The sequence below is a fragment of the Physeter macrocephalus genome, chromosome 2 (assembly GCF_002837175.3).
Source record: "Physeter macrocephalus isolate SW-GA chromosome 2, ASM283717v5, whole genome shotgun sequence".
Taxonomy (NCBI): domain Eukaryota; kingdom Metazoa; phylum Chordata; class Mammalia; order Artiodactyla; family Physeteridae; genus Physeter; species Physeter macrocephalus.
The window spans coordinates 126,299,132-126,322,919 of NC_041215.1; the positions used below are offsets into that span (position 1 = coordinate 126,299,132).

General features: G+C 39.5%; 1 protein-coding gene across 1 annotated transcript in view; it reads left to right on the forward strand.

Moving 5' to 3' along the window:
• Positions 1 to 23,788, forward strand: part of NYAP2 (neuronal tyrosine-phosphorylated phosphoinositide-3-kinase adaptor 2) — a 256,629-nt gene that overhangs the window by 177,288 nt on the left and 55,553 nt on the right. Inside the window, exon 4 of the mRNA XM_024124654.2 lies at positions 3,961 to 4,170. Coding sequence (XP_023980422.2) covers positions 3,961 to 4,170 — 210 coding nt within the window. The remainder of the gene's footprint in view (positions 1 to 3,960; positions 4,171 to 23,788) is intronic.

The following is a 23,788-nucleotide window of genomic DNA, read 5'->3' on the forward strand; positions in this document are numbered from 1 at the left end:
TCCTCAGCCTTTCATATTTAAAATAGTGTCCGAACCTGCAGGAACAGCATTGGACCCAGTGTTAAATTAGAGCATTTTTTTTTTAGTTTGGTTAATTTCAATACCAGTGGTAGAAGACTCTGTGTGTGTATGTGTGTGTGTGTGTGTGTGTGATAGAGGTCGATAATAAGGCAAACATCCCAATGGTTAGTTTAAAATCTGGAAGAGAACGTGAGGTGAAACAGATGGGTCATTAGGTTCTGACGCTGTGACATTTGGAAGCCAGAGCTACATTTTCTTTGAAACTGTGAATAAACAGCTTGGAAATAGTCTAGGAGGTTCTTTTCTGATATTGGTTTTATTCCATTTGACTCAGGGCACAGAAAAGTAAGTGTTGGTTAAATTGTCTTGCTGTAATTATTTGCTGGAATGTATTAGTTTAAAATATTTTTACTTATATTTGATTTCAGTATAACTGGGACTTAAGCTTATATACAGGTCCAGGGATCTTTCTGAGATTGTTCTTATGGGACTACCCTCCTGGTTTAAGTTCTGTCTCATAGAATGATATTTTTGACATGTGTTTACACAACTGCATAGCACCTGGGAGCTGGGAGGAACCATAGCAATGTGGAAATAAACAAAGAGCAAACAAATGAGAACATGCAGGGCTATTTCATCAGGCCTTCCTGAAGCAACGCAGTCAGCCACCACATTTGGCAGAGACTCAAGGCAGGGAGAAGAGTGGGAAAGCTTTATAGTGGGAAAAAGGGAAGGCTTCAGTTACACCCCCAGTGGAGGCTGTTGGCATAGGGAAGCTATAGGCAGCCTAACTAGAAGCAGGACATCCTATGTCATTGGTTAGGGGAACATATTTGACTTTCTCTGGTTGGTCCTATGCTAAAAGCAGGGCCCAAAACTGGGGAAGCTGTCAGTTTTTAATCAAATCCTGGCTGCTTTGGGCCAATTGTTATACAGGTTATTGTTTGTTAGAGATAGTGGTCTGAATTTCTACAAGTCTGAATTATAGGATGTAGGTTGGCTTTCTGGGCTGGTTGTTGTAGATAATCAGCTAGAATTCTATTTTTCTATGTGGTCTGGCAATTTTCTATCTGTATCTTCAGTCTCTCAGTGATTATCCAAAACAAATATAGAAAGAATAAATAAATTCATAAATGACAAATTGCTATAATTTTTAAATGAATGCTACTTTTTGCATGTGTGGCCCTGTTTTGTTTTTAAAATATTTTAAAATGTACGATATTATTGGATCCTTCAAATTAAATTGGGAAAGTTAGGCAGGGCTGGTATTATCTCCATTCTGTAGTTAAGCAAAATGAAGCTCCAAGTGGAGAAACCAAGGGCTCAATGTCATGGGCCACCAGCCCTATGGCCACAATGGCCAAGGCTCCCAGCTGGGCCTCTCAGATCCCTCACCCAGCTGCTAACTATATTATAAACTATTCTGTCTCTGCCCCACAGATTCAGATAATAGGGAACCAAAGTGTGACATCTGTCTTATCACATTGCTTGAAGATGATGAGTGTTTGAACTTACATGCAAAGAAAACAAAATACAGATTCTCTGAACCATTTCTGTAATTTTTCACTATGGTCTTTCTCAAAGATCTTTATTTGAATTAAACTTTCAACCTGGTGAATTTTACAACTTCTGATTTTTAGGTAACCAGATTTTTGAAAATACTATTAGCTCTGTGCCACTTCAGTACATTTGTAACACTGGCTTGATCCTCTTGTTCCATTAAGAATGTTGTATTTTCTACACACATCAGAAAGATGCCAGAGGAGTTGGGAAAACTACTCCATAAATGAATTGGTTAAATACCTCCTGAGCAATATGCTAAGAGCTAGAGGCACCAAGTGGAGAAAAAAGCAAAAATCAAAACTCAGACCCTGCCTTTAAAGAACTCCGGGTCTTTTAAGAAGAACAGGTACACAGAAAAATGATACAAGACAATGTCAGTGCAAAGATGACTTTATCCCAACATGGGCTGGATATATGGGATGGGGAGGCTTCAAGGATACTTAAATTGAGTAACCTTGACTGAGGAAAGTGTTCCCCAATTAAAGGACAGGATGTAAGTAAGGGTATTCAAAGCAGGTGAGATAGGATATGGTAGCTATAGAACCCAGTGTTGTTTTTGTTGGAAGTTTTTGTTGGAAGTGGAGTGGAGAAGAGGAAGCTACAGCCAATTTATTGATATTTCTTGAATACAACGTTCAGGTAGGAAGTAAAAAAGTTAGAGGCAGGGAAGAGTGAGATGGTGGAGAATCTTGTGGGTTGTAAGGAGCTTATACATACTTCTGTGGGTAACAGTGGGATTCTGGAAGGATTTTAGTCAGGGTTACATTAAGAACAGATTTACATTTTTTTGTTTTTGTCTTTAAAGCCTTATCTACGTGCATTACAGAATGGCTATCACATCAGTTATCTGAAATAACATCGTTCTGAATGTAGGAAGTGGGTATCACTCCTAAACCATATTTATTTACTACATGTGCTTTTTTTTTTAATTAGGAAATGATTTTATTTAAAAAACATTTTCCCATTGGCTATTTTTTTTTGATTGAAGTACAGTTGATTTACAATGTTGTGTTAGTTTTAGGTGTATAACAAAGTTATATATATATATATTCTTTTTCAGATTCTTTTCCCTTATAGGTTATTACAAAATATTAAGTAAAGTTCCCTGTGCTATACAGTAGGTCCTTGTTGGTGATCTGTTTTATATATAGTAGTGTGTATCTGTTAATCCCAAACTACATATGCTTTTAAACACTTCTGCACATGCCTTACAGAATGGCTATCCCTGGAAAAAACACTTGATCAGATTTTCATTTTAAACAGATCACTTTGGCAGTATACGAAGCTTGTATTTTGGGGAGTCAAGGACAGAGTCAAGGAGGCAGGTTGCAATAATTCAAGGGTGATGATTAGAGCTTGAACCAGAACAGTTGAGGTAGACATGATACAAAGTGCAACAGAAGGGAAAACAAGATATTTAGAAATAAAATCTGTAGAATTTGCAGACTGATGGATTTGGAGAGTAGAGGGTAAAGAAAGAGACAGGTAAGTTTCTAGCTTGGATGTTTGGCAGGACAGAAGGAACCATTAGTTTAGTAAGAAATGGTGTCAGTACAGTATGTGAATATTAAATTTGTATTATCTAAGGGGCATCCAGATGGACTCATCCAGTAGGCAGTTGGATAAATGAGTCTACAGCTCAGGAGAATGGTCCAGACTTCTGATAAACTATTTACAAATCACTAGCCATCAGACAATTGCTAGTTGAATCCTGGAGGATGAAATCACAGAAAGAATATATGTAGAATGAGAACAGTGGCTAAGCTAGAACCCTGGGGACAAAAAACATGTAAGGGACTCTTGGAGGAAGAAAAGGTATGAATGACACAGAAATGGTGTTAGAGAGCACACCACAGGAAGATGGCCCATCAGTGAAGCTAGGAAAATTGAAGATATCAATAAGAGAGTAATCAAAGAATAATCAAATGGCTTTAAAATGTCTTCTTAATTTGCCAACTAAAAGGCACTATGTGATTTACGCAACAGCACTTTTAGTAGAGTAGCTGGGCTAAATTCATGTCACAGTGGGTAGCAGAATGAAGGGAAGATGAGAAAGTAAAGAGAGGGAGGGTAAAGTGCTCCTTATGAAGTTTCCTTGAAGATTAGCACAAGGGAAGACTTACTAAAGAATACTGAATATTCATCAAGGTTCTCTACTTCTGAAGAGATCATTATTTTCTGCTGCTAATAACCTGCACAGCTCAGAAAAAAGACCCATGTGATCTTTCCCTGTTTTGTTTAAATGTAGTCTTCAACACAAGTCTAAGTTTCCAAAAATATGTTAAAAATATTTTAGAAAATCATTCTTTAATATTTAAGGAATCTGGGAAGGATTTGACTCTTGTTTAACAGAATATAATTCTGGTTAATACACAGAATCAACAGAGGAGCTGAAAGTTCGAAGCCACAGCACGGAACCAATACCAAAGTTGGACAACAAAGAGAGAGGACATCATGGGGCATCTTCATCCAGAGAGCCTATCAAAGCTCAGGAATGGGATGGAACACCTGGGCCACCTGTGGTCACCAGTAGACTTGGAAGATGCTCTGTGAGCCCCACCTTGCTAGCAGGAAACCACAGCTCAGGTAAGAAAGATAATGTTCTCCTGGACGGTAAGTCCTCGGGGGTCTAGAAACTGCTTTTATGAAATTATCACTTAGAAAACCATAACCACAGGTATCTCTGTCTCTACTGATAGAGACAGCGTAAGTAGCCCTGCACACAAAAGGAGGTAACAGTATGTGGCACGTTACAGGGAGCATTCTTCACATGGATGATAGAGAAGTGAATGGTGCTTTTCAGAGCTGTGCAATGCAGCAGCCCTTACAACTTCAACTGTCTTGCACTAAATTTCTTTAAACAAAAAAATCCTCGGGCCTCATCTAAAGCAGTTTTCATTTATAAAGTTGAAGTAATTTAGAGTTTATGCCTCCTTTGCTTCAAAAAAATTCTAGACAACTGGGAAAAATGAATAGAAAGTAAAATTGAGGATAAAAATGTAGCAAAGACGATATGAAGGCAGTAGAGAGAGTAAATATTTTGAGACATTTGATGTATCAATAATAAGCTGAAGTCAATAACTGGTCATTGGGCAAGGTACTAAGTTTCCCTGTAGGTCAAAAGAGCTGGAAAATTATAATCTAACACACCTTTAAATTCACAAGTTGAAATTAAAATCTGTGATGCAATTTTGCATTGTTAATAGATAAATATTATTAAACATCAATTTTTAAAAGGCGGAATATGTGTGCTTTGAACTGATTGATCTATATGGTGGACTCAGAGAGCTGTCAATTGAAATAAACAGCAAATAATCAAGCAACTGCCTGTAGTTTTCAGATTTCTATTCCTTAAGAGTGTTAGGGCTCTGAAGAAAAGACCAATTCTTTAATGTTTTTTCAACTCTGATATTCATCTTGGAAAGCAATTAGCATGAGTTTAGTCTGTGGTCTCTCTGACAGTCACGCACAAGTGAAAACTGGAACAGGGGGGCTTCCCTGGTGGTGCAATGGTTAAGAATCCGCTTGCCAGTGCAGGGGACGCGGGTTCGAGCCCTGGTCCGGGAGGAACCCACATGCCGCAGAGCAGCTAAGTCCGTGCGCCACAGCTACTGAGCCTGCACTCTAGAGCCCGCGAGCCACAACTAAAGAAGCCCACGTGCTTAGAACCCATGCTCCGCAACAAGAGAAGCCACCTCAGTGAGAAGGCTGTGCACCACAACTAGAGAGAAAGCCTGAGTGCAGCAATGAAGACCCAACACAGCCAAAAAAACAAAAACAGAAACAAAAAAAGCTGGAACAGGATGAATGATCTCTATATTGGGGAAGGGATGTTTCTAGAGCAATACCCAGGCAGAGGTAGAGCAACAGCTTCCTCAGACTGAAAATGTAACTAAAAGCTTTGGTGATGGAGGCATATCATGTATCATATGGGTAATCAACAGCGTGAGTTCAACTCTCAGAGAAGGAACATTATGTGAATTTAGCAGAACTCTAAAAATATATTTTTGATAGTAAAGTATAAATATCTATAGGTATATGAGAAGAAGATATCTGTGCATTTTGTCAGAAAGAAATAAAAAAACATAGGGAACAAATAGCATTTTGTAGAAATAAAAAAAGCCACTCGCAAAGAAGGTTGACATCACTATTCAGTTGGGAATTGTGATTAGTTTTAGGTTTATTAGTAGTATATTTTTAATGATTATCTAAGTTTGTACCAGTTCTATCCAAAAAAAACCATGAATAATATCTGCTCCTATTGTGACCACGGGTATTTTATAAAATCCAGAAGCATTAGCTGAGTGTTTATTATGTAAAATAGCCACTGTTCTAGGATCTGTGAGTACAGTGATGAGTAAGACATCCTCATATTTGAGGACTCAAAGGCAAGTGCAAGACAGATGAATGGATCATTGCACTAGAATGTGTTATATACAAATAATATGCAACACAGAGGAGAAATGAATTTTTCTTGGTAGGGTGTGATTTCAGGAAAAACAGCCAGAGGCTTTTGGTGGATAGATAAAGTAATCATTGCTTGAGGAGGTAACATTTTGAGCTAGAGCTTGAACCATCAAGAGCTGCTCACCTGGCGGACACAGAAGAAATAAGTCAGCCTTGTAAAAGATAATCTAAAACACTGCAGGATGGAACCTTTGCTGTGAAGGGTTGGGGAGGGTTGAAGAAACTGCAAAGTAGGGTGACCAGACAGCAAGAATCCTGAAGGGCCTTGTGCATTAAACAGAAATGCTTTCAGTCACAGAGTACCAATTAACAGTGGCTAAAGTAATACTGGCTTCTGTTAACTCTCCATAGTGCTGGGTCTGGAGGTAGGCAGTGGCAGGAGTCTTTTAAATGTTTAGTGATATCATTGAGGACCCAGGAACTTTCTATCCTTCTAACTCTTCTCTTCTGCTACCCTTGATGGTTATATTTGTGATCACAAGCTGAGGAGACATTTCTGGGCATCATGCTCCTTCAGACTCTCTCTTTGATCTACTTGGCCAAATCTGGGAAACATCCTCTAGGTCAATCACTGAGTGAAGAGGAATGGGATTTCCACGGGCTTATAGAGGGCCTTTCTGTCCCTTAAATCAAGGGAACTCTGCCTTATACCTGGAAATGAAATCAACAGCCTATTTGCAGGGATGGGGAGGGAGTGGTGTTGCATAAGCAATGGACAGTTATCTGCCCCATCACGGTTAGATTTTGAACATTATGTGGTGGACTTTTGTAGTCATTTGAATATCTTTAAGATAGATATAATATAATTCAGTTTTCATCATGAAAGATCCAATGGTAACTCCAAGGCTTCAAGCATGGCTGACTGGGAGACCATTTACTCAGACAGAGACCGTCAGCATTATTAATGAGTCCGAGCTTTTACTGCTGACTGCACGACAGGCCAATAAATTGAGAGACGAGGTGTTGGGGCAAGGAATAGTGACTTTATTTGTAAAACCAGCAGACCCAGAAGATGGTGGATTAGTGTTCCAAAGAACCATCTTTCCTGGTTAGAATTCCAGCTTTTTTTATACTAAAAGGGGAAGGCTTGTGGCTGGTTGTTGGAAACTTCCTGGTGCCAGAATCCTTTGTACTTGCAGCTATACAGATAGGTCTGGTAACAATGTTCCTATAATCTTCCAATAAGACAAATGTTATTTTCTGTTCTGCAACTTTGTACCTTTGTATGAGTGGAAAAGTGTTATCAGAGCCTTGAGAATGGGCTATTTTATTCCCATTTTGAGGGGAAGAGGAGAAAAGGCAAAATATTTGTTATATTGGTAGTTTTAATTTTTCTAAAAATTAAATTTAAATAATTAAATTTTTTTCTAAAAATTAAATTAAAATTTAATATAAAAATTTTTTAGTTTTTTCTAAAAGTTAAATTAAAATTTAAAAATTTTAAATTTTTTAAAAATTTTCTAAAAATTAAATTAAATTAAAATTAATTTAAAAATTAAAATTTAATTTAATTTTCTAAAAATTCAATTAAATTAAAATTAAAGTTCACTCCCCTTTGGGGTTTTAAACAAATGGTGTACTCCTTAAAGAATAATCCTCATCAGTGAGATGGCCTTTGTCCAGGCTAGGCAAATAACTACGTGAAGAGAGCATTTTGGACTTGCGTTTCTGGAACAAAAGAGAGTGAGTCAGTATTTGCTCTTTATCCCTCTTCTCTTCACACTTCGTTATTGTTTCCTTGACACGGGGCCACTGGACTGTGAATCCCCTTCCTACACTACACTAGAACTGGGACCGATAACCCTCTTCCCTAAACAAGGAGGTACTCAGCTCCACACCTAGTGCTCAAGATATAAGAAGGTTCCACCAGTTCCAGTTTTAAGTGCCCCCTCTCTGTGTCCATCAACTTTCTGCTTTTGGTTCTTTCTCTCTCTGTTTCACTAACACATACACATAGACACACACACACACACACACGCATACAAAGGCACACCAGCTGCTACCAGTTACAGACTATTGGCTTTAACAAAAGTAGTTTAGCCACTTGAAATGGTTGTTCTTAACAGCTCTTTTGAGGAATGGAGGAAATGCTGAAGTAAAGTGGCTGAGCGTGTCAGGAGATCTCAGTTCTAATTAACAGTGAGTGCCACCGGTTGCTGTGGCACTTTATTCAAGTCACCGTTGTTTAGTAAATCAGAGATTCCCCAGGGGAGAGTCTTGACGGTGGTGGAGGACTGGAACCCAAATGCTCATGAGAAAAAGTAGAAATTATACCAGTAATATTGTATTAATAAAAATTTAGATTTCAATTACTAAATCAATCAACAAATAGTTTGCAAGCTTGTATCCATCTCTGTTGTAGTTTCTGGGGACAAAAACACACACACATACATACACACACTATAGGGTATATAAAACATAAAACATGGTCTCTGCCACTCTACGATATTACTATGCTTCTTTATGACACAAAACTATTGAGCATAAATGAATTAGATTATAATTAAATGTATCATTTTACTAGTTTTTACTATACATTTTAAATCATTCAGAGAACGAAAAATGAGGGCAGGCTAGAAAAAGGATGGAGGGCTTAATGGGAGACATTGAGTCTTTAACCAGGATTGTATCAGGTCTGTTTAAAAATCATTTATTATTATTAATTGCATAGAAATATAGAGGGAGAACTTTCTACATGGGGTGAGGAAGATGAACAAAGGCTGAGGCAGACCTCTCCTGACTTGGTCCTGCCAGGCCTGCCTGACTGTAAAAGCAATTTTGGAAGTAAACTCAGAGGCCTTGGCTTAACACTATAAATGAGACAATCTTAAAATGACCTCAGTTTCTGTGTATTCAGCCTGGTGTGTTTTTGCTCTCTGAGAATGTCCACCATGGGACGCAAACTGAGATGCCTGGTGACAGGCAGGTAACATCAGTGAGTGAATTAGGAGAGGTGCCTTCTTCAAAACATATATGTTTTGCTTATACATTGCATACATAGAACTATTCTGTGCTCTCACAAAGGAAAATATTTTCCCCATTTTTCTTGAAACTTGAAGTTCTTTTGGTCTAAGTTATGTATTTCCACGTTTGTTAGAAGCATAAACCTGGAGAAATATTTTGGCATTGCAAAAGAAATCTATTGCAAACTGACGAACATCAGGATGGAATGATGGAAATGCAGGTGACCTGGAAAGTACAGAAGCATCTCAAGGGGACAGAAGCTACTCAGTACCAGTTGATGCTTGCCATGAGAGAGGCTCACCCCAAATTCCCAGATTTAATTACTGTAACATGAAATCTCTCAATTTTTCAATAGAGCTAATTTTTTAAAAAACATTGAATCAAATAATTTGCTTCCTCTGGCTGAGTAAGACATAAAGGATGTCAATTTGCATTTTTTGGTTTGTGTGACATATACACAATACTATATTTAAAATAGATAACCAACAAGGACCTACTGTGTAGCACAAGGAACTCTGCTCCATATTCTGTAATAACCTAATGGGAAAAGAATTTGAAAAAGAATAGATATATGTATGTATAACTGATTCACTTTGCTGTACACCTGACACTAACACAACATTGTAAATCAACTAGTATACAATATAAAATAAAAGCTTAAAAAATAAATTAAAAAAACAGAAAACAAAGCAAAATAGAAGAAAACAAAACAAAATAGAATAAAATAAAGTAAAATCAAGCAATGACCAGTTGGTGGAGGCATGCATTTGACCCTGAATCACAGAGAGGCTGGGTTACAGCAGAAACAGCAGGTGCCAGTAAATATCTTGCCCCCCTGTTTTTATTTTCTAGAAACTGCAGCTCCTTGAGAAGGCTATGCTGAGAACAGGAGGGGTGATTAGAAAGAGGCATATGACCTGTGATGGTCAAGAAGGGAGGGAGAATTTCTTAATTCTGGAAAAGGTACAGAGGTCTGGCATTCCATGAATAGTAAGGACCAGTGACCTAATCCTTTCTCAGAATCCTGGCAAAGTGGCCCAGTCTCTGATTGGGAGGGAGGACAGTTAGGCTGAAGTTTCCAAGGGGTTTGCAGTGAGGCTGGACTTTCTGCTTTATGGTTCTGAACTCCAGAATATGGCATTTTATACTTCAAGGGGATAGTAATACTTGGAAGACAGACTCCAAGCTTGCCACACTGTTTACCAGTGTGGGATGAAGACGAAAGGTGCCGTCTTGTACATTCTGATCTGTAGAACAGTTCTGGGCCTTTTCATGATCCATTGAAGGAAAGCATTTTCCACCATCATTCATGGGTCAGCCCTTCATATCCACAAGGAGTCCTGTGCACACAAGTTCAGAGAAGTGGAAAACATGCGAATTTAATTTTAGTTGAAGAAAACATAAATACACCATTTTTTGCACACCGCATTTGTAGAATAATAGAGGAAATTTTATATTAATTGTAAGTGTATGAATAAAGTATAATATAGTCATTGAGCACTGAGGTTTGGGCATCCAGAAGATCTGGATTTAAATCCAGACTCTGTTTTTATTAGTGATGATATCGGGCATGTCCCGTCATCAATCTGACCTTCATCCACAAAAGATGGATGATAATAGTACCTAATTCATAGATACTACTGCAAATTAAAGGTGAGAATTAAATGAGATAACATATTAACACACTTAGCATGGTGTGTGGAATACAATGAATATTAAATAAATACTTGTTATTAGTATGATCCCAGATTCCTTTGCACGTATCTTTGCAGGAGAGCTTAGAGACTCACTCGTCTGTGGTAATGAAGGAAAGTTTCCTATGAGTAGTGGCATTTGAGCTGGACCTTGAACTGAGCAGAATTTAAACAAAGAAGGTAGCAGGAGAAGTAGAAAGGAGTCATGGGTTGTTTTGCTGGGAATGGTGAGAGCTCTGTCTCCAGCATGACATTTAGCACACCTGCACCCCAAACTGTGGTTCATAAGACATTTTCTACGCTAATTCATATTCTAACCATGCCTTTTAAGACTGGAAAGATCACAAAGATGTTAGGGTGTTAGCTAAAGACCTAAGAGTGGATCTGTGGGAAGAAGATTTAGCAGAATGGGGACCCTTTAAGAAAAGCAGCAGAAAGCTAGGATTCAGGAAAGGGAACTGCAATTGAACCTAAGAGTCTAGTCTTTGAAAATTGATAATTACCAGTTGATTTATGAAATTCTGAAACATATTTACTATACTTTACTTGATAACCTGGAATGACTGGCTAACTTTGCTGATAAACCTCCTGGCAACCATAACTCAAAAATATTCATATCCAGGAAGACTCCTATGTGCACAAGTTGGGCCGCAAGAATGAAAAACAGGCAAGAAGCAGGCATTGGGAAGCAGGACTGGGAATTGTGGAACAGTACTTACAACAAAAATTCCTGGCAAACCATAATAAATCGGTATAGTTTTTCTTTTTTTAAAAGTAAATCATGCTTTATGACAATGTTAATAAATTAACATTTTGGTGCTAATAGCTTGAGGAAATTATGTAACACGGCTGTGCCCCAGTTTCTCTATCTTTACAGAAAAGATAAAGGAAATCTCACCATGTAGGTTATTATGAGGATTAAACTCAGAAATGTATAGGAATGTCTGGTACAAATCTGACTTGTAATAGCTAGTAGACCATGGCTTATTCTGTTCCCCTTCAATTTTACTAGAAAGGTCTCTGATTTTTTTTCTAGGACTAAGACTGAATATTTCCTTTGGAAAACTCAGCGAATTGCAAATATAAGGTTTTCTTTAGTTACACAGAGTATAAATTGGTTATAAGGCCACTACAAGTGCAACAACCTGTGCTTCATTTATTTGTACATTTTCCAACAAAGTTTTTTGGCCAGTGTAAAGGCCATTTTTGGATTCTCTTCAGTCTGCACTTGTGAAATTTGGAGAAAGTATCAGGTGCAGGCTTTAAAACTTGCTTGCTGCATTTTACGTAGCTATCAAAGAGTAATCTTAATTTCTCGCAGTGTTTCTTTTCTACTTGGTAGCAATGAATGGATTTAAAACCAGGTTAGCGGGCTTCCCTGGTGGCGCAGTGGTTGCGAGTCCGCCTGCCGATGCAGGGGACACGGGTTTGTGCCCCGGTCCGGGAATGATCCCACGTGCCGCGGAGCGGCTGGGCCCGTGAGCCATGGCCGCTGGGCCTGCGCGTCCGGAGCCTGTGCTCCGCAACGGGAGAGGCCACAACAGTGAGAGGCCCGCGTACCGGAAAAAAAAAACAAACAAACAGGTTAGCAAGGATGTGGGTATCACAAGAAAATACCAATATCCACAAATGTATACATTTCTTTAATAAATACCCAACTTGACATTCATTCATCTATTAATTCAGTCATTCATTCCCTTTGTGTTCATTTAACAAAAGTTGATTCAGCATCTACTCTGTGCCATGCAGGGACTAGGTGCTGGGGGTGCAAGATAAACGTGATAGACCAGACCCCCCCCACCCCAGAGCTCCTGGTCCAGCAGGGAAGACAGAGAATAAAATAACAGAGTCTTATAAATGATATGAGGAGGAAATGCTGGGAACAATCACATGATTTATTCACTGTCTGAAAGGAAGGTAATTCAGACAGGCTTCCTGGAGTAAGTGATATTAAATTTGGTACTAGCATGATGGGTAGGAACTAGGCATGTAAGAGGGGATAGAGTGTTCTCTGCAGCTCACTCACTGAAGTGTGGATGAAAAAGATTTACTTTTAGAACCTGATTAACAGTAAACATTTTAATATGGCTACATAATTCCCAAACGCTATTCCCTTTTCCCTCTTCCATGTTTTCACGTGGCTGGCACCTTTGGGATGCTGTAGTTACAGTAATGGTCCCAATCATTCCCTCTCCTTGTATCCGTGCTCTTTTCAATGTGCTTCAATAGCTTCTTATCAAGAAGTAAGGTCTATTTCCTACCCCTTAAATCTGGGTTGGCCTTGAATCTTGCATTGACGGATAGAGTGAGATGGAAGTAACTCTGTGTCAGTTCTGAGCCTCAAGAGGCCATGAATGCTATGTTCACTATTTCCAACCCTACCTCCACCACGTAAACAAACTTGATCTAGCCTGTTGGAGAATGAGATACATACGGTGGAAAACCAAGAGTCCTCAGCCTTCAGCCAGCCAACCCCCAAGCATGTGAGAAAACACAGCATGAAAGAGCAGAAACACGTACCTGACCCACAGCTGACCACGATGCATGAGTGAGCCCAGCCCAGTCCAGAAAAACTACCCAACTGATCCATAGACTGAAGAACAAAACTCAGCGAGTGTCTTTCTGACTCACCGAGTTTGGGTGTTGTGTGAAATCATTAACTGATTATAGCTCCCAAGGTCTATTTGAATTTTGCTGGTTTTCCATCAGATGGAAATATTTTATTATTATTATTATTTGACTGAAGCATGCTTATTGAAAAACCAAAAGTCAAAGAAAAAAGTGAAAACCCACCCTCCCGTCTTTTGCTCCACCATCCCACTTTTCAAAGCATCATTTTTAACTGTCATGGTTTTAACTGTTTGGGGCCTGTGGATTGATAGAGACTGTCATTTCTGTTATGTTCATTGTTATAATGCAACAGGAACCACAAACCAGTCTGGTAGGATTCAGGCCCCGAGGTAATTCAGGCTTCGCTGTAGGATATTGACTAACTTCCTGCCTGGCTCTGCATCACCGCAGGCAGCTGTGGGCTTCCGAATCTACGACCCTCGAGGCTGTCATTCTGTACCCTTGGCTCAGGCACCGGAACTCGGTTTTCCACATCTGCTCTGCTTCCCAGTTGTAATTGCATGCTGGGTTATTTCCTCGGCCAACACTGGCCAGATCCAGCTCTAGGCTCTGCTCACTAATTTCACACTCTAGAGTTTAACTCTCCCTTTCTGAATTCTAGTAGTAAACACATAACAGAATTCTCACGTGGAGAGTCTTTGGAGAATAATGTAAGTCATATCTCCAATCATCCCACTTTGACTTCTCTGCAGAAAACTGCGACTTCTGGCTGCTAGAATTTGTGTTCACCAGAGAAATGGTTTTATTGGTGTTTCTCCTGATACTGGTGATACAGCTTTGAGAAACAACCAGAAAAGGAGAACTTGGTCTGAACCATTTTAAGAAGCCAAAGTGTGTCTTTATGGGGTTTGAATGTAAACCAGCAGGGTATAAGATGCGGCAGGCTAATTACAAAATGATAGGAGGTGATTACTCCCACGGTCCAAGGCAAAAAGCTAGACCACAGAATCAGAATTTGCAAAGGAGGTGATCGAAGTGAATGTTATTGTCCTTAACTGAACTCCCTTCTTTAGCCTAGGAAAGGGGGTAGAAGCTGAGAGGCTAGAAACCAGCTGTTAGAGACTCCGAGATAGACTGTGTGTGTGTGTGTGTGTGTGTGTGTGTGTGAGAGAGAGAGAGAGAGAGAGAGAGAGAGAGAGACATGAATCTCCATCCTTCATAGAGGAGGGATGAGAAGTGAGAAGTGTCTCCCCCAGTGAAAAATCAAGTGAGAGACTTTCACAGGACCACCTGGAAATCTTGTTATTTGTTTCTAGTCATTGAAGGGACACTGTTAAAAAATAAAGTACAAGAGGTTAGCTGAATAGCCTATGACCACAGAGCAGACAGCTGCTTGGCAAGTCACTCTCCAGCCAATGCCGATGGGTTAAAGATGTGTATAAAGTGTGTTTCCCGTGGACCAGGTTAGGCCATGGAGAGAAACCCATTAGGAGAGAAACCCTGGAGGTGGCTTAGGTCATGTGACTGCCAGGAAGGACAAGGACTCTGCAGGACATGGCTCAAGGTCATCCACAGGATGTCCAGTGGACAAACAGCCAGGAGATGTTCAGGTGAGAGATAGCTAACCATGAGGGCCCTTCAGGGTATACTTGAAAGCACTCCAGGAAGAGAGTATTAACCTCTCTTTCCTTCCCTGCTACACCAGAGTGTGAGACACGCTGGCTCATGCTAGCGCCAGGCAAGAAGACCTTTCCTGCCCCCTCACCTCTCCTCCTTCCTTCTACCTCGGCCCCCGTGAGGGCAGACTTGCTGGGGATCAAGCTGGGGGCAGCGGGGTAAGAACCTGGAGACAGGCCAAGAGAGAGAGGCCGCCTCCTCTGTGTACCAGGAGCAGGCCTGAATGGGCCAGGAGAGGAGTGTTTCCTTGAAGTAAAGTTCAAAATTGTAATTAGGGTAAGGAACTAAGCATTTAAATTATTACTTCAATAAGACATTTCTGTGACTTGAAGAAACCAGAGGATTTTAAGGTTCTTTATGTTCAAGTTAACAGTTAAATAAATACACAGGCAAAAAAAAATCTGATGGAATTACAAAATTTGCTCTAAGATTATTGCAAATTATATTTAGCCTGAATTATGGAATTGAATTTTATCACTTTTGTTGGTTATCCATTTAAAATAACGCCTTATATTTATAAACCATGTGTTAGCTTTTAAAATAAGTGATATTTCATTTGATCTTCACAAAAGCTTATGCATCTGTGGGCTGGTGTTATGATCTGATTATTTAGTGACCAAACAGCTGCTCAAGAGGAACCAAACAGCCCAGACTCATTGGTATGTAGTAGATTCAAATCAGGAAAGGGATTTCAGGTTCCTGACCCGTAGTACAGATCTCTTCCCATGATTGAATTAGGTTGAGTTTCCCTTTTTCCACCTCCATGCTCAGGAATTCATTCATCTATCCATCCATTCATTTATTCTTCTGTTTTTTCCAATATAAAATTATCAGACACTGAGCACATACCAGTGGAGGAGATTGCTATGAATCACAAAAGCTAAAAGTATAACTACAATCTGTGACAGAATCTACCAAGGAAAATGACACCGCACTCCCTCTGAAGTATGTTACACGGCCTCCTAATCTCTGGGGAACTGAGATCCCAGGTGACTTAGAAGAAGGAACAATCCAGGGAGGACCCAGGAGGTGTGGTGACCCTGGGACTTGAGGGCACATGTGGGAGAGTAGCTGAGAGAAGAAGTCTGACAGAGCCAGGCTGAGCTGGCTGCATCAGTGATTCGAGTCTTACCTAAAAGTGCCAGGAAGCCACTTATGGATTTTAAACTCCCGGGATTTTAAACTCAGGGATCAGGTTTACAAAGTCAGCTAATACATTATCATCCTAAACCACGGGAAACAGAATTATGAAGATAAATATGCTGCCCCAAATAACCTGCCTCGTAAATTCAAAGAAGTGTTTGCTGTCTAGCCCATGAAATGTCTCTGTTCTTGTAACTAACTGAGAGTTGTTTATAACTGATTGTTTTGATATATCTAAAAATTAATCCTAGAGCACCTGAGCAACTGTGTCACACATGTGCTTTTTTTCCCTAATAAAATAGCAACATTATACGTGCTTGTCTTTCTTTGGTTCAGCCATTTACTCATCCAGCAGACTTGTAAGAACACCTGTCTTGAACAGCACCCTCTAAGGTGATGACAGATGACCTCTGCCTTCAAGGAGCCTATGCTCTCCTGTGATGGTGCTTGATGTTTTACTGTGAGAGGACATCATCGTCCCTGATTCAGAAAGAAAGGAGACTGGACTCTGTTTTCCTGTGGTTTGTAAGGTTTTTTCTAAAGTATTTATATTCTTTTTCCCATTTTTTCCTAGCAAGATGATTGGTTAAAGCTGTGAGAACAGTTCTGGAGTCAAGGAATTTGGTGATATTAACTGGTGTGGGGTGTGTGTGTGTGTGTGTGTGTTTGTGTGTGTGTGTGTGTGTGTGTTTATCTATAGCTACTTATGGATTTTAAGCTTGGGTCTTATGTGGTCCTATCTGCAGTCAGCTAACTTATCATACTCTGTACATAACTATATGTGTGAGTATACACACACACACACACACACACACACACACACACACACACACACACACACACACAGTCCCTTAAACCTGATTTCTACTAAACACATGCGTAGACCATGATGTTCTATACTATACAGATACCCTGAAAGCTGCTGGAAAAAATACAACTTGATAGTAATTTCATTCTTGGTAGAGAAATTCTGAATTTCCACCTACTCTCTGTTTGATTCTCTTGGGGAAAAGATAATTAACCAGGCATAAACAATTCAGATAATGCGAAAGGTATCTTCACCTTAACTTGCCTCTCAATAGATTAATCCTGTTTGAGAATCATGATGACAATATGCTTGAGTTCTGACTGCAGGGCCAGCTCCTTGTATCTTTCACTGAAGGGAACATGACCCTGCCCTGTGCCCTCTTCAGGAGGAGTGGGCTCTGACATTGCTCCTAGCTGGCAGTTGTTGGCTTTCTTTGGAAAGGCCCTATGGGTACAGCACACCACCACTATTCACAGAGAATGTCCTTTCTGTTTCTGTGAAAAGCCATGGAAGACCTTACAGAAAAGAAGGCTCTGTCTGACTTATGCTGGGCATATACAGAGACTAAGTCTGGAAACTTGTAAGCAGACCAGAATACATATCAAATAGTATTTGCATTGCCATCTGTTGTCCAAGACAGGCATTGCAGTATTCCCCATCTTGATTCTTTTAATGTTAAATTCAACTAAAATTTGGTCAATGTATTTGCTGGACTCTTGGGAAAGATGAAGCAATGGAGGAAAACATTTTTTTTAATTAGAAATATACAAATCATTTATCTTTTACACTGGCTTCATTCTTTAAAATATGGTTTAAAATAATTCATTTAATGAATACTGCATGAGTCCTCATCAAGGATTAATTATCATGTTACTCAGGGGAAATACAGTGGAGAATGAGATGGACACGCCTCCTTGTCCTCAAAAAGCACGCGGTTTAGTGAAGAAGAGAATGGGAGGAAGGGAGAAGGAAGGAACAAGTGCGCCAGGCAGAGTGAGTGTGGAATGATTAAAATCCTAGAGTAAGAGAACTCATGGGGCTTTAGGAGAATTTAATGCAGTGTGACAGGTGCAAGACTGCAGGTGAGGCTGGCTCTGTAAGCTGAGCCATGTGTACCAACCATCGTGAGGAAGCAGTTTAGACTTCATTATAAGCAGGGGAGCTGAAAGATCATATTTGCCTTTAAATAATAACATAAGAAAAATAGCTAACATTTCTTGAGGTCTTATGCTGGCCACTGTGGTGAAATCTACACTTATTATCTTATTTAATTCTTACAATAATTTTACAAAGCTACTTTTATTTCTCCCATTTTACCTGTGAACAAATGGAAGCTTAGTGAGGTCAAGAAAACTGTCCATGGTCATTCAGCTAGTCAGTGATGAGAGCTTAGTAGCTCTCATGAAAAGATAATACCTCTTTCCCAAGAGCTCCAGCAGAAGTATGAAGGCAACTCTCATTGGCTGACTTGGGCCACGTGTTCAATCCTGAGCCACTCAGTGAAGCCAAGGGGATAAAATGATTGATTGGACAGGTCTGAATCACATGGCCACTTCTGAGCTGAAGTTGGGGTCAGCCCCTAGTATGGAACCATGAAAACTGAGATTACTGGTGATATTGTTCTCCAAAGGAAATTCAAGCTACTATTCCAGAAAAAAGAGTAAATGGATTCTGGACAGGTGAAAATGACAGATGACCATTACACCTCCTAAATTTTATTTTTAAATAATTTTTATTATGTTTAGCCATTTACTACCAAAACTTTCACCAACAATTTTCGAAAATTTTAGCAAATAGCAAACTTGAGTTATGCATAATCCTACCAACATTGTTACAAAAATAAAGCACAGAAGTTACTCATTTCTTCTGGATCTCTCCATGTGTACATGTTATTAAACCTTTTTTGGAAATAAGTATCTAAATAAATAATAAAGCACAAAAAGCAGACCAAGAAGGAAGAGTAAAAGCAGTGATCTTAGTAAACTAGTTCATGATCAATCAAGAATATTTTTGAGGTCATTTCAATGATTCCAACAGATTTAATTTATGAACACCTAAGAATCAGTGAACCTTAGACATTGCGTCTTATTACAGGTGATGAAAAAGTACCCTGAGAATCTGTATGGTTTCCCTCAGGTCTCACAGGCAGGTAATAGCTTTTCTTGGACATTGCTGTTGTGAGATTTTTCTAGGGCAGCATTTTACAACTGGTGGTTCCAAAATCCTCTGGAGTTTTCAAAGGTTTTCCCATGTTTCTTGTGCTTCAACATGATATTTTCTTGTTTCAGTTTTTGTTTTTCAAATACTCAATTGGCAAATTAATTGGATAAAAAGTTACCCTTTTAAGAAAACTCTGGGGGCTCAGAGTCCATAGAAAGCAGCAGTTCTTAAACTCTTCAGTCCCAGGACCCTTTATGTTCTTAAAAGTTATTGAGAACCCCAAAGAGCTTTCCTTTATTTGGGTTAGGTCTAATAATATTTCTCATGTTAGAAATTAAAATTGAGAGTTAAAAATTATCTATTCATTACAAATAATAAACCCATTATATGTTAACATAAATAATATTTTTTCATGAAAAATGACCCTATTTTCCGGAACTGTAACATATTGTTACCAGATTGACATTGTTTTACATTTTTATAAGTCTCTTTGATGTCTGACTCAGTAGAGCATAGATTCTCATCTGCTTTGGATTCAATCTGTTGTGATATGTTGCTTTGGTTAAAATGTATAAAAGGAATCTGGCCTTATACAGATGCATGGTTCAAAGGGGAGGAATATTTTAATAGCCTTTTCATATAATTGTGGACATTCTTCTGTAATACTTTCCCCAAACTCAACAAACAACAGTTTGGTAAGGGTTAGTTACATATCAATAAGCTCATCATGCTCTGTTACATTAAAATCCATTGGTCTATCTTGGACTTTAAGTGTATTTTTACCCATGAATGATTTTTTTTTTTGTAGACAAATCATATATTTTCTTTAAAAAAAAGCATGATCACTTATAAAATGGCAAAAAAGTAAAAAATTTGCTTACATTTTATGATTATTAAAATTATATAATAATAAACACTAAAATACAATATTTAGCAACATGTTAGTCTAAATTTTTACTTCAACTTGCTTCTCCATATCACAGAAAAAATGTGATAAAATAAAATGATTAAAATTACTAAGGAGGTTTTCATGTTTTTCTGGGAAACAAAATCATAAGACGAAAAAGATTGGAGAGTTTGATCTAGAGAACTGTTTGTTCCTTATCTATAACAGCATTCTTTATGATCTGGAAAATTGCTTTTTAAAAGTCTAAACAAAGTCTTAATGTTTATCACACGAATTACTCTATTCAAAGAAATCTGTTAGTCACAAGTTACTTCCCTTTGCAAAATCCCTCCTGCCTTTCTACCATGAGAATATACTTAATAAGATATAATTTTCATGAGCTTGCCAGGTGATTCCCACTCAGGCAATCCACCTATCCTCTGTCCCAGTGATCATGTTTCATAATCAGCTGTTTTACCAAAAAGAATGGTTAGTGCTATTCTATTTTGATTTGTCCATTGGATCCAGGGAATCCCATGTATTTACCGCTATTTACTTTATTCCAAGGCTGAAATCTATATCCCTAATCCCACAAGGCAAATACTTGCCAATTATCATTGTCAACAAGAAATAGGAAATGTGGGTGACTTAATTTAAAACCCTCCTCACTGTGGGGAGGAAATAAAACAGTTCAAAGCATATCGTATACCACAGTTGGTCAGTGACACCAAATACTGTTGTGTATTTAAATGCCTTTGACCTGATTGCATTAAAAGACTATTTTTTTAATTTACTTTTTATTTTTATTATTTATTTTTTGGCTGTGTTGGGTTTTCGTTGCTGCGCGGGCTTTCTCTCGTTGCGGCGAGGGGGGCTACTCTTTGTTGCAGTGCGCGGGCTTCTCTTGTTGCAGAGCACGGGCTCTAGGCTCAAGGGCTCTAGAGCGCAGGCTCAGTCGTTGTGGTGCACGGGCTTAGTTGTTCCGCGGCATGTGGGATCTTCCCGAACCAGGGATCGAACCCATGTCTCCTGCATTGACAGGCGGATTCTTAACTGCTGTGCCACCAGGGAAGTCCAAAAGACTATTTTTAAAGTGGGAAACTTCCCCAAAATAGTGAGGATGAAACAAGGAAGTGAGTACTTATCCTGTCCTTTCTGAGCAGTTTGTTTGAGATGATAATCAAATGAGGTCATTGATTTTCCAAACATTCTTTTGCTTTTAATACATTTCATAAAATTTATGATTGGTTTTAGAGTCATTTACTCTTTAGGTCATTTTTTTGGCTCATCTAATATCTTATTTGTGCCTTTACATACATCGTGAGTTTTGTTATTTGTACTTAATCTTTCTAAACATATTTGTAAAAATGTAAATGTTGGATCACTTGCTGATAGGTACCAATATCTCTATTAGAGAATATTCATTCAAATTATTAGACTAACACAAGAAATGCAACTGGTCTTCCCATCTCCAATTCCTTGTGAGACTACTACACCCCACCTCTAAGTGTGTAGACTACCTTATATCTACTACACTTAAGAGCCCTTCAAATGTTACTAGGTCTTAGCAGTTGCACAAATCCTACTCCAAGAGACTTAATATAATTGTCCCTATCACAATTCAAATAACATTCAAATGGGTAAAATGATCAACTTAAAAGGAAAAATGACTCCCACCCTTTCATTCAGTGTGAATTCTCACCTATTTCAACCATCATTACAATTGTATTCAAAAAGATGAGGAAGATTATAAGGTTTCTGAAGAGAGGACCTGTTTTCTCTTAAGAAAACATACCGAGTGGAGTTCTTTCTGGTTTAGGCATGTGACATAATTCGGGCAAGAATAGAACCGGTGAGAATGAAAAGAAAATGGAGTTTGGGAAGGGAAAAATAAGTCAATAGGCTAATGATGAGGCAAGAGAGACCGTAAAGCCATGGGATAAAAATGAGTGGCATGAAAGGAGACACTCAAGGACCCATCCAGCCCACAAGGAAAGAGGTGGACGCTCGCTGCATCACACTCGAAGGGCGCTCATCAGTCTCTGGGCGTGTGTAATCCGTTCTGCATGACGAGGCTTTATGTAGAAGTGCGCAAGCTGGTGTTGATCTCCCAACATGTTTCTTCTGACAAGAAGGATCAAGTATCTCGCGAATAGTGTGCCGTGGCACAGCTTGGCCCAAGCCGTGCAGATGCTCAAGGGGAGAGAAAGTATCAGTGAGTCGGGAACGAACGGCATCAGCCCGGGGCAGCTGCGTGTGTCCTACTGGGTGATAAGTGGCCATGTCTTAGCCCAGGCTCTCTTCCGCCCACTCAGCCCTGACTTCACTCCTCCGCCTCCGGCTCTGACGCCCCCTGAGCTCGGCTCTCCCCACGCGGGCGGGCTCAGGGTCGGCTCCGAGCGCCTCACGCCCAGCTGCACCAGGTCCCGCCCGCTCCCGGGTTCCGGCTCGCCCCGGGCCCACCCCCTCCCCCATGAATGATTTGTAACACAGTGCTTTTAGAAAATATCGGTTCACTAAGTCATGCAAATCTTCCATATGTTGACACATTTTGTTATAAAAATCAATACAACACATTTATTTACATTGCCACCGATCTCCTAAGAAAAGTCGTTAAGTATTAGAGTGCTGTCAAGCTCACAGCGGTAAATACAAGTGTTTCAAAATTTTACTATTTGCTTGAAAGCTCAAATGTATCATTGTCAACAAATACTGCCAGTCGTCTTCCTTAAAGCAATAAGCTCACTTCATTCATTTTTTGAGAAGGTTTCTGCCAAATATGCAAGTCTGTGTGGCAGTGAAAAATACCTACTTTCTAGTACAGTTTGGTGCTATTTGTTTTTTGCGGGGGGGCCTGTACGCGGGCCTCTCACTGTTGTGGCCTCTCGCGTTGCGGACCACAGGCTCCAGACACGCAGGCTCAGCGGCCATGGGCCACGGGCCCAGCGGCTTGTGACGCGCAGGCTCAGCGGCCATGGGCCACGGGCCCAGCCGCTCCGCGGCATGTGGGATCTTCCCGGACCGGGGCACGAACCCCTGTCCCCTGCATCAGCAGGCGGACTCTCACCCTGTGCGCCACCAGGGAAGCCCCAGTTTGGTGCTATTGCTTTGATGTGCTAAGGTATCAGCAGATTTATCCAGCCTTGTTTTGGGACTTTCGATGCGTTTGTCAGCACAGTGGAAAAACAAATAATGTCTTAGTATTTTTACGGAAATAGTTTTTACCTCAGGTCACCACCTCCCAAAAGCGTCTTACAGCCCTCCAGAAGTTCTGCTATAGAATGAATGAACATGGCCATTACTGGAGATCAGATTGAAGTCCCCATCCATGTGTAGTCTCATATTGATCTTATCCCAAGACACGTATTGCTTAGTTTATGTCTATAACAGACAGTGGTTCAAGGCAGAATCATAAGAACTAGAGCTATTGTAATAGAACATGCTACAGGGACCATACACAATTTCAATATCTGGTCACATTTTGTCTCAGGATGTTTGCTCTTCAACAAACCACAAAGCCAATTGTATGAAGAGGAAATATTATTAGTGTTATGTCCAGTTTTGAGTGTCATTTACATTAATAAGGTGAGTGATGTAAAATTTGTCTGGCATTTCTTTCCTTTTATTTTGTTATTTAGGAGTAAAATGTCACATATTTTAAACACATGTTAACTTATTTTTGCCATGTATCCATTCCTAATATCAGGGGATGAGAGAGTTTTGTTCTATTTTTTGTTTGTTTATTCTATTTTTGACACCATAACATGAAGTTAAATTTTTTATCCCCATGGTAATATACATTTGATCCTGATACAAATCATGTGCCTTTTTCTG